This window comes from Geotrypetes seraphini, chromosome 8 (assembly GCF_902459505.1).
Source record: "Geotrypetes seraphini chromosome 8, aGeoSer1.1, whole genome shotgun sequence".
NCBI lineage: Eukaryota > Metazoa > Chordata > Amphibia > Gymnophiona > Dermophiidae > Geotrypetes > Geotrypetes seraphini.
The window spans coordinates 86,375,353-86,394,118 of NC_047091.1; the positions used below are offsets into that span (position 1 = coordinate 86,375,353).

Sequence of the window (18,766 nt, forward strand, 5' to 3'; positions counted from 1 at the left end):
AAATCACATCTCATTCCGACTCAACGTCTGTAGTTTATTGGGGCAATCTTAGACACCACTCTCATGAGAGCGTTTTTTCCTCCAGATCGCCTTCAGGCTCTCATACGTCTTTGTAAGCAACTGCTTCCTCATCAATCCATCTCTGCCAGGCTCATGATGGTTCTTCTAGGTCACATGGCGTGCACTGTCCATGTGACACCACTGGCAAGCCTACATCTTTGCACTCCTCCGAGGACCCTTGCTTCTCAGTGATCTCAAGCGACAGATCGTCTCTCACAACATATATCTGTGACCTCATCTCTTCTGCAGTCGCTTCAATGGTGGATGATCTCTTCCATTCTCTTCAGAGACCTCCTTTTTCACTTGCCTCCTCATCACAAGGTCATCACGATGGACGCATCCCCTTATGCCTGGGGGGCTCATATGGACAACCTTCAGAATCAGGGTCTTTGGACCGCCAGTGAACGGAAATTTCACATCAATTTCCTGGAACTCAGAACAGTGTTTATGCCCTCAAGGCTTTTCATCATCTCCTCTGCCCTCAAGTCCTTCGCACAGACAATCAAATAGCAAAACAAGCAAACTACATAAATAAGCAAGGAGGCACGGGCTCTCCTGTTGTCAGGAGGCCCAAAAAATCTGGACTTGGGTGACAGCCCGCAACCTTTTCTTAAAGACTGTCTACATTCAAGGGGAGGAGAATTCCCTAGCAGACAACCTCAGCAGAATTCTTCAACCTCACAAATGGTCTCTCAACTCTGCAACTCTCCAGTCCATTTTGCTCAATTGGGCACCCCACAAGTGGATGTGTTTGCTGCTCCTCACAATCACCAGTTGCCCCAGTTTTGCTCCAGTCTCTCCTCTCCGTCTAGAAGCTGATGCCTTTCTCCTGGATTGGACAGGTTTGTTTCTATATGTATTCCCTCCAAGCCCTCTCATGTTGAGAACTCTGTTCAAGCTCCAGCAAGAAGCAGCCACCATGATTGTCATTGCTCCATGGTGGCCCAGATAACATTGGCTCCCCTTCTACTTCAACTCAGTTCCAGGGAGCCCATACCTCTTCCCATATTTCCTACTCTGCTTACACAGAATCTGGAATCTCTTCTGCATCTCACTCTGACATCACTGCACCTGACAGCTTGGTTTCTCTCAGATTGAATCCATCTGACTTGTTTTTCTCTCAACCTGTTAGGCACATGCTTGAAGCATCCAGGAAACCAGCCACCCAACAATGTTACCAACAAAAGTGGACTCAGTTTTCTTCCTGGTGTCTTCTTCATCATCATGATCCAACTTACTTGGCAGTGAAATTGGTGTTAGATTATCTACTTTCTCTATCTGACTCTGGGCTCAAGTCTACATCTATCAGAGTCCATCTCGATGCTATTACAGCTTTTCACATGCCAGTCGAGGGAAAACCTTTCACTGCTCATCCTTTGGTCTCCAGGTTTATGAAAGGACTTTTCAATGTTAAACCACCTCTCAAGCCTCCACCTGTCATCTGGGACCTTAATGTGGTTCTTTCCAGTTTGATAAAGCCACAATTGGAAACAATGGCCACATCTCATCTCAAGTTTCTTACCTGGAAAATGGTCTTTCTTATTACTCTCACCTCTGCCAGGAGGGTCAGTGAATTACAAGCATTAGTAGCAGATCCACCCTTCACAGTTTTTCATCATGACAAGGTGGTTCTGCGTACACATCCAAAGTTTCTTCCAAATGTTGTCACTGAATTTCATCTCAATCAGTCAATTGTTCTTCCAGTTTTTTTCCCTAAACCTCATTCTCATACTGGAGAAACTGCCTTGTATACTTTGGACTGTAAGCGGGCTTTGGCCTACTACATTGACCGGACAAAGCCTCAGCGAACCTCTCCCCAACTTTTCATTTCTTTTGTATCCAAGCGAATGATTTCCAACTAGCTGGCTGCCTGCATCTCGTTCTGCTATACTCCGACTGGTCTGACACTGGAGAGTCGTGTCACAGCCCACAAAGTTAGAGCTAAGGCAGCTTCTGTTGCTTTCCTTAGATCTACGCCCATTGAGGAAATCTGTAAAGCTGCCACCTGGTCCTCAGTTCATACCTTCACCTCTCACTACTGTCTGGAATCTTTTTCCAGATGGGATGGGCACTTCGGCCAATCTGTGTTGCAACATTTATTTTCTTAGGCCAACACTCCCACCATCCCATCTCTGTTAGCTTGGAGGTCACCCATTCGTGAGAATATGCTGCCTGCTTGTCCTGGGATAAAGCACAGTTACTTACCGTAACAGGTGTTATCCAGGGACAGCAGGCAGTTATTCTCACATCCCACCCACCTCCTTGGGTTGGCTTCTTAGCTGGCTTATCTTAACTGAGGAACCGCGCACCCTACGTTGGGTGGGAAGGCACTCACGCATGCGCGATTTGGGCTATCGCGAACTTTCTAAAGACTTAAAGTGGCAATGCACTTTTAAAGTGGTCTGTACTGGAGCTCCGTCGGTGACATCACCCATTCGTAAGAATATCTGCCTGCTGTCCCTGGATAACACCTGTTATCCCAGGACAAGCAGGCAGGTATTCTCACTAGTGGGTGATGTCATCCGACAGAGCCCCGATACGGACATCTTGCAAACATGTCTTGCTTGAAGAAACTCAGAAGTTTCGAGATGCCCGCACCGCGCATGCGCCAGTGCCTTCCCGCCCGATGTACCGGGCGTGTCTCCTCAGTTCTTTTCTTTCCGCGGAGCTGAGAAGTTTCACTTCATTCTGCGCTGACTGGATTTCAGTAAATTTGCCTTCTTTCTTCCGCGTTTTTTGATTTATTTCATTTATTTCAAATTTTACTTATATTTTCTTAAAAAAAAAAAAAAAAAAGTTAAAATTATTTCTTCCGGTGGTTCGGCCGGGCCGGCCTCGTGGCTTAGGCCGAGTGCCTTTGACCTAGCTGCGACTATTTTCCGGCCTATGTCCCGGCCTATCACCGGTTTTAAAAAGTACAGCAAGTGCCAGCGTGCGATTTCGTTGACGGACCCGCATCGACGCTGTCTTCAGTGTCTTGGTCCAGAACACGTTCCGAAATCGTGCCGGCCTTGTTCCACGCTCACTGCGCGCTCGTTCAAACGGCGCTGCTTACTCTGGGAGTCGATGTTTAAGATGGAGTCTACCAAAGAGCCGTCTGCTTCAACTTCGGCTGAGGTTTTACCGGTTCGTTCGAAGCCTGCATCGACAACTCCTGCATCTGGTATTGTGAAGCCGGCATCGTTCACTCCGGCTTCTGCTTCCAGTTCGACATCGGTGCCTGTCCCCGTCTCCTCGGCTCAGGTACCGCCTTCCACTGTCCCTCCGGTGGTCATCAAAGTGCCTAAAGCTAGCAAGCAGAAGCACTTGGCCACTAAGGAGCGCGAAGACCGTGCTGGAGGACCCCCTTTCGGTGCGGATCCCTCCATATCGGCTTCGCTGCGATCCCTGCTAGAAGCTCAGTTCGTCGAGCTTATGCAGTCTATGGGACCCCGGCTTATCGCCTCTATTCAGGGTGACCTCCCGGCACCGGTCTCGGGGGGCGGACCGCCCCCTCCCCCTCCTCCTCGTCGTTCGATCTCTCTGCTCGATGAGGAGGATCGGCGGAGGGCGGCAGGAGCCTCCAGGCGGGCCTCATTTAGTGATATGCCGCCTTTGGAGCCCATCACGCCTCCTAGACATCAGAGTACTATATCAGCCCCTGATAATCGGAGTCCTGGGCATATTGCATCGCAGGAAGAGTTCTTCCGCACTCCATACCAGACCTGGGTGGCACTGCGTGAGTCCGCATCCTTACCACCTCTCCGATCCACTGCATCGAGTCCCATCCATTCCTTGGAGGCTTCCGGGGATTGTGCGATGCACAGAAGATCTCGTTCCCCATCCCGACACCGGGAGGGGCATCGATCTCGCCATTCCTCTCGACACTCCTCTCGTCATTCGGAGGTGTCACCGCAGAAGAAGATCCAGCGTATGGGATACTCCTCATCGGATTTATCCCCGCCAGAGGGACCGGAGTATGAGGAACCGTCTACCTCCTATTCTCCTTGCCGCTCCCATCTCTCTCTGGACCCAGAGGCTTCTTCGTCTTCTAGTCCGTCTCGCCGGCCGGCGCTGGCGGACCAACTGTCTTTTTCATCCTTCCTCCGACAAATGGCGGATGACTTGGATGTAACTTTGGACACTGGTTCTCGATATTCTAAGGAGTATCTGGACACCATGCATTTGCCTCATCCTCCGGCGGAGACGCTTCGGCTTCCTCTGCATAAACTGCTGGACCAGACTTTCATGCGTTGTTTTGAGACACCGTATTCCATCCCTGCGGTTCCCAGTAAGTTGGATGCTCGATACCGCATCGTCCATCACAAAGGGTTTGAGGGGGCGCAACTTTCTCATCAGTCTCTTCTGGTCGAGTCCTCCCTCAAGCGATCTCATCCCTCCCAGGTCTACGCCTCTGTTCCACCGGGCCGTGAAGGGAGGACGATGGACAAGTTTGGTAGACGTATCTACCAGAACTCGATGATGGCGACTCGAGTGCTCAACTACAATTTTTTCTTCTCTTCATATTTGGACTTCTTCTTGCCGGTGCTCCGCAAGTTCATCCCTTTCATCGATGCTCAGGCTCGATTCGAATTTGAAGAGGTGGTGGCGACCCTTTCCCAGTTACGCCTGCAGCTGATGCAATCCTCCTACGATGCCTTCGAGCTCTCGGCTCGTGCTGCGGCCTGTTCGGTCGCCATGCGTCGCCTGGCATGGCTTCGTACCATTGATATGGATCCGAACCTCCAAGACAGACTTGCAAATGTGCCTTGTGCGGGAGCGGATCTGTTCGATGAGTCTATCGAGACTGTTACTAAAAAGCTTTCGGACCATGAGAAGTCCTTCCAGTCTATCCTGCGGCCTAAGCCGAAGCCTCAGCAGTCTCGTCCCTCTAGACCGCCTCTGATCTACCAGCGGCGTTATCAGCCGAGGCAGACTCCTCCTGCGAGGCAGCCTGCGAAGAGACAGCCTCCCCAGAAGACTCAGCAGAAGCCTCAGATGCCGGCTGCACCCAAGGCTACTCAGCCTTTTTGACTCTCTTCCAGGGAGCATAACCAACGTCGTTCTGTCTACCCCCGTTTTTCCCATTGGGGGTCGTCTCCATCATTTTTATCATCGATGGGAGACCATCACCTCGGACCTCTGGGTCCTTGCCATCGTAAGAGAAGGATACTCTCTTCATTTCCAACGGGTCCCCCCGGACCACCCGCCAAGAGAGTATCCTTCCAACTTGACGCAGACCGCTCTTCTCCTCCAGGAGGCTCAGGCCTTGCTTCGGCTTTGGGCCGTCGAGCCAGTTCCTCTCGATCAACAAAACCGGGGGTTTTATTCCCGGTACTTCCTAGTCCCGAAGAAGACGGGCGATCTGCGTCCCATTTTGGACCTTCGAGTCCTCAACAAGTTTTTGGTCAAGGAGCGGTTCCGCATGCTGACCCTTGCTTCTCTCTATCCCCTCCTCGAGCAGAACGATTGGTTATGCTCTCAGGACCTCAAGGAGGCCTACACTCACATCCCGATTCATCCGGCCTCCCGCAAGTTTCTCAGATTTCGGGTGGGACATCTACATCTGCAGTATCGAGTGCTTCCATTCGGCCTTTCCTCGTCTCCCAGAGTCTTCACGAAGTGTCTGGTGGTGGTGGCCGCTGCACTCCGGAACATGGGTCTTCAGGTGTTTCCATACCTCGACGACTGGCTCATCAAGGCACCGTCGGCTCCAGAGGTCATTTCGGCGACCTTGACTACAATATGTTTCCTGCAGAGTTTGGGCTTCGAGATCAACTTCCCCAAGTCACATCTTCAGCCCACCCAGTCTCTACCCTTTATCGGGGCTGTTCTGGATACCATTCAACTTCGAGCATTCCTTCCTCCTCAACGCATGAATGCTCTTCTTCTACTCTGCCAGTCGGTGTCTTCTCGCCCGTCCATCTCAGCGAGACACATGATGGTCCTCCTGGGCCACATGGCATCTACAGTTCATGTGACGCCTTTTGCCAGACTACATCTCAGAATTCCTCAATGGACCCTGGCATCTCAGTGGACTCAGGTGTCCGACCCGTTGTCCCGTCACATTGTAGTCACTCCTGCTCTACGGCAGTCTCTTCTCTGGTGGATGACCTCTTCGAATCTATCCAGAGGTTTGCTGTTTCACTCTCCTCCCCACCAGAAAGTTCTCACGACCGATTCATCGAACTATGCATGGGGGGCCCATCTGGATGGTCTTCGCACTCAGGGGTTCTGGACCAGTGCGGAACGACTCCATCAAATCAATCTTCTGGAGCTCAGAGCCATTTTCAATGCTCTCCAAGCTTTTCAGCATCTGCTTCACGACATGGTGGTCCTTATTCGCACAGACAATCAGGTCGCCATGTATTATGTCAACAAACAAGGGGGCACGGGCTCGGCCCCTCTTTGTCAGGAAGCTCTTCGAGTCTGGGATTGGGCGGTTTGCCACAACACCTTCCTCAAAGCTGTCTACATTCAGGGGAAAGACAACGTCTTGGCAGACAAATTGAGTCGTCTTCTCCAACCTCACGAATGGACTCTCCATTCCGACCCCCTTCATCAGATCTTTGCTCAGTGGGGAACGCCTCAGATAGACCTCTTTGCAGCCCCCCACAACTTCAAACTGCCTCAGTTTTGCTCCAGGATCTACACTCCTCATCGCCTCGAGGCAGACGCCTTTCTACTGGATTGGGGAAATCGCTTCCTATATGCGTTTCCTCCATTTCCTCTCATTCAAAAGACTCTGGTCAAGTTGAGATCAGACCATGCCACCATGATTCTGATTGCTCCTCGGTGGCCCAGACAACCTTGGTACTCCCTTCTACTTCAACTGAGCAGCAGGGAGCCAGTACTTCTTCCAGTGTTTCCTTCACTACTTACTCAACATCAAGGTTCACTACTTCATCCCAATCTGCAGTCCCTCCACCTGACAGCTTGGTTTCTTTCAACATAACTCCTCACCAGTTTTCTCAAGCAGTGAGGGAGGTCTTGGAGGCTTCCAGGAAGCCGGCTACTCGACAATGCTATTCCCAAAAATGGACTAGATTTTCTTCCTGGTGTATTTCCAATGCCACGGAACCTCAGCGAGCTTCCCTATCTTCTGTATTGGACTATCTTCTACACCTGTCTCAGTCTGGTCTCAAGTCTACCTCTATACGAGTCCACCTGAGTGCTATTGCGGCTTTCCATCAGCCTCTGCATGGGAAACCTTTGTCTGCTCATCCTGTGGTTTCCAAATTTATGAAAGGACTTTTCCATGTGAATCCTCCTATCAAACCTCCTCCTGTGGTTTGGGATCTCAATGTTGTCTTGTCTCATCTCATGAAGCCTCCGTTTGAACCTCTCAACAAGGCTCCACTTAAGTATCTCACCTGGAAGGTGGTTTTTCTGGTGGCCCTTACGTCTGCTCGTAGGGTCAGTGAGCTTCAAGCCCTAGTGGCGGATCCACCGTTCACTGTATTCCATCATGACAAGGTGGTTCTTCGTACTCATCCAAAATTCTTGCCTAAAGTGGTCTCTGAATTTCACATCAACCAATCCATCATGCTTCCAGTGTTCTTTCCAAAGCCTCATTCTCACCCTGGAGAATCTGCTTTACACACTCTGGACTGTAAACGTGCTTTAGCTTTCTACTTGGATCGCACAAAGCCACACAGAACTGCTCCTCAACTTTTCGTCTCCTTTGATCCAAACAAGTTGGGACGACCTGTATCGAAGCGCACCATCTCTAACTGGATGGCGGCTTGCATCTCTTCCTGCTATGCCCAGGCTGGATTATCCCTTCCCTGTAAGGTCACAGCCCATAAGGTCAGAGCAATGGCAGCCTCTGTTGCCTTCCTCAGATCGACACCGATTGAGATTTGTAAGGCTGCCACTTGGTCCTCGGTTCATACATTCACCTCTCATTATTGTCTGGATACTTTCTCCAGGCGGGATGGACAGTTTGGCCAAACAGTGTTACAAAATTTGTTCTCTTAAGTTGCCAACTCTCCCACCATCCCATTGGGGTTAGCTTGGAGGTCACCCACTAGTGAGAATACCTGCCTGCTTGTCCTGGGATAAAGCAATGTTACTTACCGTAACAGTTGTTATCCAGGGACAGCAGGCAGCTATTCTCACGTCCCACCCACCTCCCCTGGGTTGGCTTCTCAGGCTAGCTACCTGAACTGAGGAGACACGCCCGGTACATCGGGCGGGAAGGCACTGGCGCATGCGCGGTGCGGGCATCTCGAAACTTCTGAGTTTCTTCAAGCAAGACATGCTTGCAAGATGTCCGTATCGGGGCTCTGTCGGATGACATCACCCACTAGTGAGAATAGCTGCCTGCTGTCCCTGGATAACAACTGTTACAGTAAGTAACATTGCTTTACGGTAAGTAACTGTTTTCTGTTTTGTGATTACAATATGTCAGATTTGAAATGTGTACCCTGCCAGATCTGGTGTTAGACAGCAAGCGTGAACTAGGACCTAAAAGAGAGAGAAAAAGTCTTTTTTATTTATTTTGTTTACATCACAGAGCCAGCGCTAAATTGGTTAGTGTACTTTAATAAAAGGACCCCTAAATATCTTAATAAAAAAATGTGGCCCGCAACTTAGCCTATGTTTTAGATTTTGGCCCCTTATGTGATTGAGTTTGACATCCCTGTCTTATGCTGTGAAAGAGGTTGCATGTGTTTCACTTATTAGGATCTTGCCAGGTACTTGTGACATGGGTTGGCTACTATTGGAAACAGACTACCGGACTTGATGGACCTTCGGTCTTTCCTAGTATGACAACTCTTATGTTCTATGTTCTCTTTTCATTTCATACAGGAAGTGGCTGTAAGGAGTGTTACAAAGTCTGGCATGGCAGTTATGAACGGAGAGGAGGATGAAGAGGAAGCTGACTTTGGAGATGAAGATCTCTTCCATCAGCAGGTAATGTATTGTGTCAGTATGAGTTCCAATCAAACAAGCCAGAGACCCTAGGGGTATTTGCACTACTAAAAAGTTTTACCCAGCCCCTGGAGATCAATGAGATGATAGTACCTCTGTAGAGGTCTCATTAACTTTTCGTTTAGAATATTGTGTACAATTCTGGATACCTTCCCTTCAAAAAAGATATATGCAGGATGGAGTTGGTCCAGAGTGCAGTTTCAAAATAGTCAGTAGTTGTCATCATAAAGCATGGAGGGACAGACTTGAGAATTTTGATATGAATACTTTAGGAAAAAGGCAGGAGAGGGAAGATAGAGGGAAATTTAAATACAGTGGAACCCCAATATAATAAAATGATTTGAGTCGATAAAATATCATCACATTAAATGTGGAAGTTGTTACATCAGGGTCAATAGAAAATTAACACAATTGAACCAAAAATTAATCTGCTGCAGAAGATTTATTTGCTAAACCCAAGATAGTATTCTGTTACGTCCTTTCCGGATTCCATACACTAGGTGTTCAATCCCAACCCACAATCCGTGAGTTGGCAGAAATCCAAACACTTTTTTGAACACATGCTTCACCCCCCTTAGCCTGAGAGCCAGCAAGCATATGCAGTTACAATTTCTGCAAGCAATCCGTGCAGAAGTCTGTGGCTGTTATTCCTCTTCTTTTTCACTTCAAATTCGCTTCATCGGTGACTTCAGTGCCTTGAAACCCCTTCCCGGTGGTCCCCTGTCAGAGGAAAGGATGCTGTCCCGCAATGCCGGACTGCTGCCGTGTGCAACCTTTCCTAAAAACTCGGGGTCCATTCCCCTAGGAGTTTTCTGCCCAGTGACCTTGTCATAGGTTTTAAGTGCAGGCTGTATGTGTCTGGAGTGAAACGCACCCAGGTTTTAAGGCACAGGCTGTCCTTCCTGCCCCCGACTGCGTGGCGAGGATCTGTGGGGGCAGAGGACATAGTTGGCATCCAGCCGGCTGATAGTCTGAAGATCTTCAACCCTGGTCATTTGGAGAGACTGTGAGTACCTCCATTATTTCCTATGGAAACTTTGGGGGTGGCTTGTAAAACAATTTAAAAGTCATTTTTCATAGTTTCTGAGGGTAGGGTTCAGGTCCCCCACCTCCCCAGTCCCCAAATCATTTTTTATTTTTATTTATTTTTGCCTTTTTTGGCACGAATTTGTGGCGGTGGCCATCTTGGATTTAAAAACAATATTTTCTTCAGCATCTCTCCAGACCGGCACTGCTCACTGATGGGTAATTGCTCACCATGACCAGCAGGTGGAGACTGAGACATAAACTTTTGGCTGTAGTACAAGTGGGCTGTGCAGTCCCCCATACACCCAGTCTTCTCTCAGTCTCCAGCAGGTGGTGGTAAGCTGTTGCAGTCTTCCCTGGTTTACTGAAGGGCTGTTGGAAGTTATTTAGTGGCTTTCTGATCCCTTTCTGGTGCCAGACTGAGCTTGGGAGACCCTTTCAGGGGTCTGTCTGACCTCAGGGGTATCGCACTCAACGGGTTGAGTCCCTCCTATTTCCTCCACCTCCCCGAAATTATTTTTCTGTAGAGGTGCCTTAGCTGTAAGCCTTGCCACCAATACCGGCAAGGCATATGGCTTAGAGAGCTAGTGGAGTCTGTTCAAAAAAAAAAAAAAAAATCTTGAGGCAGTGCCAGTCTGAAGAGAAGCCTTCAATTGTTTGTAATTGATTTTATTGCTAACTGGCATTTTTCTTTTAACTTACTTGCATATTTTGCAATGAGCACTTTTAAAGAAAAAAAGTGCCCATTGTGCTCCAGACACGAGATCGATGCGGCTGGCCTGTGCTCGTGGTGTGCCATCTACCATGAAGAGGAATCCTCGACGGCTTCAGGTGCCAACGTGACAGGGATCCCCTTCATGAGTGCCTCACACTCTGGCAGCAGGCAGTGGGGAAGCCGGGGCTTCTCTTGCCACCCACACAGGGATTCCCCAGCTGCGACGGTCAGGGAAATAAGATAATGCTGGGGACTCCCTTAGCGCTGCTACCGACTTGCTTGCTTTAGCAGCTGGAGCAGTTTAGGCAGGCCTTTGGGGAGTTTTTTACGAGTTATGCACCAGTTTAGGTGGGAAGCTTCTCCATCTTATCTGCAGTGTCAGATGACCTTCCCCCTGTTTTGGAGAGACAGGGGCAGGTTTCTGCTGGGTCTCCTGCTTTGGCAGTGAGTCCCATTGGGCTGCCTGGGGGGATTTCTCCTGATTTTGTTTTAACCTTGTGCAAGGCTTTTCTTTAGGAGGCCAGGAGTTCTGCTTCCGCCTCGGTGGTCTTGGGATTTTTGGAAGGGGTTTCTCCCGCCACATCCACCACCGTTCACCGGGTTTGATCCCCCTTCCCCCCGCCCCCCAGTTTCCAAGTGGCCGAGGGTCTCTTAGGACGATGATTTTTTCTTCGGGGAGCCATTTTTGCTTGAGGTCTTGGTCCCCTTGGTGGACCTCCAGGATCCTCTCGGGGGACGGATTCTTCAGGTTTCCTAAGTTTTGCATTTCAAGGAGGATGCTAAGGAGCTCCCGTGTATTGGGACCCTCTGCTTTGGAGGATCCATTCTGCCTCCCGCCCTTCTCCTATGCATGAGGATATTTAGGATATTGTGCTTGCACAATGGAAGGTGCTGGAAATGCCTTTTCGTTTTGTGCGGTCTATGGCCCGCCTGTATCCCATCCCGGTGGAGGATAGGGTTACCTTGAAGTCGCCGGTGGTTTCGGCCATCGCAAAATGGCATACGGTGCCAGTAAAGGGCAGCTCCGCTTTGTGGTTCTCTGAGGAGCGTCTGTTGGAGTCCCTTCTTAAGCAGAGTTTTGATGTGATTGCCCTGGCGATCCAGGTGGAGATATGTGGCAGTCTGGTGGCTCGGGCTTGTTTTTGGTGGTCTGAGCATGTCCTTGATGAATCAGGAGTTGGCTAAGATTGAGATGGTCACTTCTTATCTCTCGGATGCCATTTATGATCTGTTGCGGGCTTCGTCCAAGTCCATGGCTCTCAGTGTGGCCGCGTGTAGTACCCTGTGGCTCCAGGCTTGGTCGGTGGATGCAGTATCTAAGGCGAAACTTTACAAAATTTCCCTTTCTGGAGTCTTTCTTGTTTGGTGAGGATCTGGACAAGTTGGTTCAGAGCTTGACTAACTCTAAGGTGCCCTATCTTCTTGAAGACTGTGCTTGCTCACCTGCACGGGGCGGCATTGCTCAGGGGCATTTGCATGATTTTTGCCAATACCGCCCTTTTCATGGGGTGGCTTCCTTCCACTGGATTTCCCAGGGGCCGTTTCTTTCAACGAATGCAGTCCTTTTGGGGGTCCCATCAGGGAAGGGCATGATTCCTTCGCCGGTCCTTCCGTCGCCCACCCCGCCCATTCACTCCTTGCGGGCTCGGTTGCGGGAGTTTTACCAGGGTTGGGCCAAGATCACAACGGATCAGTGGGTTCATGGAAGAAGTAGGCCTTTCATCATTCCCTGCAAAAGTTGCTAGACCTCAAAGCAGTAGTTTCAGTGCCTCCTCAGGAGTTTTGCACCAACTGGTATTCAATTTACTTCATAGTGCCCAAGAAAGAGGGGTCTTTTCGGCCCATCTTGGATCTGTAGGGAGTCAACTGTACGCTCCGGGTTTCATTATTTTCGTATAGAGACTCTGAGATTGGACATTCTGGCGGTTCAGCCTGGGGAATTCTGGACCTCTCTCGATATGACATAGGCCTGTTTGCATGTTCCGATTCATGCCTCCCATCAGAAGTTCCTTTGCTTTGCGATCTTGGAATGGCACTGTCAATTTTGTGTGCTTCCTTTTGGTCTGGTCACAGCTTCATGGACGTTCACCAAGATTATGGTGGTCGTGACAATGGTCTTGCGCAAAGATGGCATTCTTGTTCATCCCTATCTGGACAATTGGTTGATCCGGGCAAAGCCTTTGTCAGGAGAATTCACGGGTTACAGCTTGGGTTGTGGAGATTCTGCGGTCACTGGGATGGGTGGTCAACCTTTCCAAGAGCCGGTTGACCCAGCAGGTCTCCAGTAGGTATTGCCTGGAGTGTTTTTCATACAGGTACAGGGGTGGGTCCCCCTATTGTAGCTAGAGATTGCTAGGAGTGAATTTAATGTGGCAATCGAGTGGGGAGGGAGGGGGCAAGGGCATAGCCAAAAAGAATTACAGTACTGACAGAGGAGCTGTACATTGGTGGGGGGGGTGCAAGACATGATTGCATCATATGTGGATTTGCATTATAATGGAGTTCCCTATATCTCCCTGGCATAAATGTAAAAGAGACAGGCTTCTTTCAGTTGAAAGGAAGCTTTGGAAAGAGGTGCCATAAATTGAAGGTGAAAAGTGGTTAAACCTAGGAGTAATTTAAGGAACAACTTTATTACAGAAAGGGTAGTAGATGTGTAGAACCAGCCTCCCAGTCAGTGGAGGTGGTGGAGATGAAGACTACATGAATTTAAGCATGGGGGGAAAACAGGATTTCTAAAGGATAATATAGATTAGCAGTTGATATGGATGGGCAGACTGGATAGGCTGAATGGTCTTTCTGCTGCCATTTTCTATGTTTCTATAAAGACTGTCCTAGGAAAAGAAAGATCCCTCCCCAGCACCATGCATTCACTGGACCACCTTCTCTGTGTAGAAAATATGGGTAGGATATAGGTTCCCTGAAGTGGGTTTTTATATCTGTTGGTTATGGCCCTAGGGAGATTGTGTGGCTGAGAGCACTGGACATGTCAACTGCAGGGAGGGTGTTGCTGTAGTAATAACTGCTGCTGGGTGACACTGTGACACTTCTAATCAACCCAGGCAAAATTGCTGGAAATAGGTGAGGGAAATAGAAATATTTTTTACAAAGTTTAAAGTGTACTGAGTGAGGATTTTCATGGGAGAAGATGTATTTAACCCTGTCTCTGCTTATCTCTGTAGGGGGATCCCAGAACAACATCCCGAGGCTGCTTTGTCATGTAAAAATTCCTCCCATCTGATCATGTGTTTATTTTTTTTATCATGTTATTTCCAGAGCCACTGAAAACTATTTTTGTACACACTGTTGGGCCACTTTCTAAGTTTTATTATTCCGTACGTTTTTGTAGAAAAATTTTTAAGCCATTAAAACTGCCAGAGTTTTTGAAATAGTCTTGTTGCCCCCCTTTAGAAACACTATTAGAATGGACCATTCCATTTTTCCATAGTGCTGTTGTCTTGCAAATTCCAATGGACCATTCCATTTTTCCATAGTGCTGTTGTCTTGCAAATTCCAGGCCTGCAAGTAGATTGGATGTATATGATGTGTAAGAGCAGATCTTAGAGTGCAATCTGAGCTGAGGCTCTAGATTCTGCCTAAATAAAAATGTAGTGCTTAATGTTGGGTTTTTTTGCAACCTACTAGTGCAGGGCCAAGCATGGGGCAATCTCTTCTATCCTTCCCTCTGTAGCACAGGAAGCAATAGTGCAAGCTTCCCTTTCTCTATCCCTTGTTACCACAACAAAGGCAAAATTCAGTGTGAGCTTCACTTACAAGGTGCCCGAGTGTCAGATTTGTAGATTAGTTGAGTTTTCTCCCCTTCTCCATTCCTACATTCTGTGTTTATTTTATGTGTGTATCAATGGCAGTAAAGCTGGCTTTAGAGGCTTTATCCCAGTATTTGTCTCATTGTAAAGTGCTATATGCACTGAATTTGAGCAGTTTCCATGCTTGGTCTTTACTTAAGCCAACACTCCCAAGTTCTGCGGCTATGCTGTTTTGCAAAGGCTGCAAACATTTGGAGATTTGGTGGCCTTTTTTCAGATTCTCTGAAAAATATTTAGACTGACAGTTATAACCTGTTGCTTTTTAGTAGTTTTAATGCTAGCTTTGCTGTAATGCAAGCAGGGTAGGAAAGGAACTAATGTTCTGCCTGCTCTCTTCTGCTAAAAGAAATAATTGATACTAACAAATTCCCCTAAAATCCTCACTTTCCAGGGAAAATACCCCATAAAGACCTGCAATATTTGGGGGGGGGACTCCACTTGGCAACTGAACAAAGCAATTGTGAGCTAGTGTTCCTGGAGCTCTCCTGCCCATCACATGTACTTCTGAAGAGAGTCATGTTGGCAGGAGTATTGCAAATAACATCACACCCTCTAGTTATCTGATTGGTCCATATTAGCAGTGAGGTCCTAGCTGACTTCAAACACTGCAAGGCCCAGTCAGATCTCAGCATCTACAGTGAAATACTTTTTTCCCAGACATTACTGTTGTACTGTGTTTGGAAGAAAGTTAAATTTGGAGCGAGTCTGTGGTCTTGCTGAGTGCATGTTGAATGGACTTTAGTCTACCAGAGCTGAACACAGGATGTCGGCCTGGGCCTGAACATTCCAACTGTGTAATAAATTAAGGTAATTGATAAGGCACTTTTGCCTCTTGTTCCTGCCCTGCTTGAGTAGACTTAGTGGAATCATGCTATGAATGTAAAGTATATATTGATACTATTTCTAAGACATACACCAGCTTACTTAACTAGCTGAATGTTTTATTTTGCTTGGTGATTTTTAAAGACTGCAATCAGGGCAAAACTTACTGTACCTTTCGTAATGAGACCTTCCAAACTGCTGAACTTGGATTTTCCTGGCTAACTCATGTTAAAACCTAATCCCATAGAAATATATTTATAAACATATATTTTTAATACTTTTATTTTAAACTGGGCCAGTATATAGATTCACATGATTATGCAAAGTATTTGTTTTGAAATGTGCAAATAAAAAGTGTATATTGCTGATTCCATTCTTGGTTCAGTGATCTGCACTGGAAGGCCATGTTGAACAAGGACTTCAATCCTTCTGAGCCATAGTATTCCATACCCCTGCTGTATTTTGGTTAGGGAGAAGTGTGTCTTGCTGTTGTGTTTAGAGCCACATTAAGTCTGAAGAAACCAGGTTAGTATTTAGAGTATCCAAACCTCTGTCATTTCCTGGAGGTTGGGTGCAGATTAGTGATGAAAAATTCCTCTGCCAAGAAATTGAGTTAAGTGTATAAGAACTTCCTCCATTTATCTGTTTCCACTAGTTTGTGTACTTAAGAGGGTAATTTTATAACGGGATGCTTAGATTAATAGAACAGGAGTCCAGTTGCTTTTTTTTCCCCCTGTTTACTTGTGTATCCTTTTAATGCTAGCTCAATTCTTCCAAAAATTGCAACAAGGTTGAAGGCATAGATATTGTACCTGCTCGAGACCAGTTGTATACATGGGTGATTGCATATATTTTATAAAACACATATGTAAATTGCCACTCTGCTCATGCTCTTCCCAAATGCCACCTCTGTGCATGCCTGTTATTTAAGTACATGCTGGCTTGCACCTGTGTACTTTTAGGCATGATATGAGCCATTTACACATGAAAATAAAATTACTATCTACAAGCTGTGTATAATCAGTTTGTCAACCTCTGTGTATAATCAGTTTGTCAATCAGTTTGTCAACCTCTCCAGACCGGTACAGGCTTCACTGGTGGGTAATAGCTCATCATGACCAGCAGGTGAAGACAGAGACCAAACTTTTGGTTATAGTACTTAATAGCTGTCCCTCCCTCTATCTAACAGTCTTCTCTCAGTCTCCAAGAACATAAGAATTGCCGCTGCTGGGTCAGACCAGTGGTCCATCTTGCCCAGCAGTCCGCTCACATGGCAGCCCTTAGGTCAAAGACCAGTGCCCTGATTGAGTCTAGCCTTACCTGCGTACGTTCCAGTTCAGAAGGAACTTGTCTAACCTTGTCTTGAATCCCTGGAGGGTGTGTTCCCCTATAACAGCTTCTGGAAGAGCTTTCCAGATTTCTACTAAACTAAACTAAACCTTAGGTTTGTATACCGCATCATCTCCACATTCGTAGAGCTCGGCACGGTTTACAGGCGATGGGATAGAAAGGAACTACAATGAAAGGTAGAGGTTTACAGGAGATGGGAAAGAAAGGAGCTACAATGAAGGGTTAGAGGACCAAGTATGAAGAGTTTTTTGAGGGCTTAGGATGTCATAGATGGAAAAAGAATCAGATTTTTGAGAATAGCCAAGTCTTCAGATGTTAGAGCTGTTGGAATTTGTTTAGGGCTCCTTGTCCCCGTTCTGGTGCCGGACTGAACTTGAAGGAGCCCTGTTTGAGAGTCTGTCTGACCTCAGGGGTGTGACACCTGACAGGTCTTGTGTTGGGTCCCCCCACCTCCCCAAATTTTTGTAGAGGTGCCTCAGCTGTAAGCCTTGCCACCAATACAGGCAAAATACAATAAAGCAGGGGTAGGGAACTCCAGTCCTCGAGAGCCGTATTCCAGTCGGGTTTTCAGGATTTCCCCAATGAATATGCATGAGATCTATTTGCATGCACTACTTTCAATGCATATTCATTGGGGAAATCCTGAAAACCCGACTGGAATACGGCTCTCGAGGACCGAAGTTCCCTACCCCTGCAATAAAGTAATCACTCACTAAAAGCTCATAATAGCTTGATTTCAACTGTTAGTGAATTAAATGCTCAGAGAAATGGAGGTGATAACAGGGGAAAAACCCCAACACTATCACCTCACCGCCCAATCATCGCATGTTCAAAAACTTGTTGTCAGTTGTGCAACTATTTGAGATATTTTTCGTTTGTGCTTTAAGGCTATACTTTTCACTCTTAGAAGCTTTATATTATAAATCAGAACAGCAAACTTATCTTATAGCTTGCAGGTTCCGACGTGACACGTTTCGTTCCTGCCTCAGGGAACCAACGGAATGTGTATTTTTTTAACGTATGGGCGAAATAGTCTCTAAAATGTAAGAATTTAAAAGATTAATGCTTTATTTATTTCTGAAACATCATTACTTTAAAAACTTTCACATACTAACTAGAAAGGATTGAAGGCTAATAAAAACGGCACTCACCAAAAGTTTAAGCGCTTCTAGCGTGTACATCAGCTCATTTACCAACTTCCTCCCATCGTGTCAACGGCTGCGCTGATGCCATGAGAGTATTTAAAGGCCCCATACGTCAATACGTAATGACGCAAGGGGATACCTGACTAACGGGAAACAGATTACTTATAACGTGAAAATAGTGCTGGTAAACCATATCACTAAATTATTAATCAAAAGCTGTAAAAATTCTCTCAGCAGTTTAGAGAGTCTTTTTGTCCTATTTTTGTCTAATTGACCAATCTAGGCAAGGCATAGAGCTTTGAGAGCCAGTGGAGTCTGTTCTGTTTTAAAAAAAAAAAAAAAAACCTCTGAGGCAGTGCCGATCTGAAGGGAGTCTTCTTTGTTGTTGCTGTTTTGTTTTTTCGGCACTTTGTATTATAACTAGGTCGCATATTGCGCAATGAGCACTTTTACCAGGAGAAAGTTCTTATTGTGCTCCAGATGTGAGGCATTCACGGTCGGCCTGTTCAAGCACTGTGCAGGCCACTGCAAAAGATAAACCTCGTCGGCATCGGGTGCCGGCGTCCAGGCTTCTCCTTTGCGAGTGCCTCGCTCACTGGCAGCTGACAGCAGGGAAGCCCGGGCTTCCCACACTACCCACGCAGGAATTTTCCCAGCCACCAACAGTCAGGGTAAAAAGAATTCCCTTACCACCAATGTTGCTGGGGATTCGCGTATCGCTACTGCCGGCTTGCCTGCTTTTTAGCGGCTGGGACAGTTCAGGCTTCCCAGACGCTACATGCCTTGAGGGATTGTTTTCGGTGGGAACATCTCTATTTTTGGCAGGAAGCACCTCCATTTTGTCTGTAGCCTCAGATAACCTTTCCCCTGTATTGGAAAGACAAGGGCAGAGTTCTAGTGGGTCC

The 18,766-nt window shown here is 47.3% G+C and overlaps 1 protein-coding gene across 1 annotated transcript in view; it reads left to right on the forward strand.

Moving 5' to 3' along the window:
• LMNB2 (lamin B2) overlaps window positions 1–16,375 on the forward strand; it is an 85,608-nt gene extending 69,233 nt beyond the window's left edge. Inside the window, exons 11-12 of the mRNA XM_033956593.1 lie at window positions 8,854–8,958; window positions 13,900–16,375. Coding sequence (XP_033812484.1) covers window positions 8,854–8,958; window positions 13,900–13,941 — 147 coding nt within the window. The 3' untranslated portion in view covers window positions 13,942–16,375. The remainder of the gene's footprint in view (window positions 1–8,853; window positions 8,959–13,899) is intronic.
• The last annotated feature ends 2,391 nt before the right edge of the window (window positions 16,376–18,766 follow it).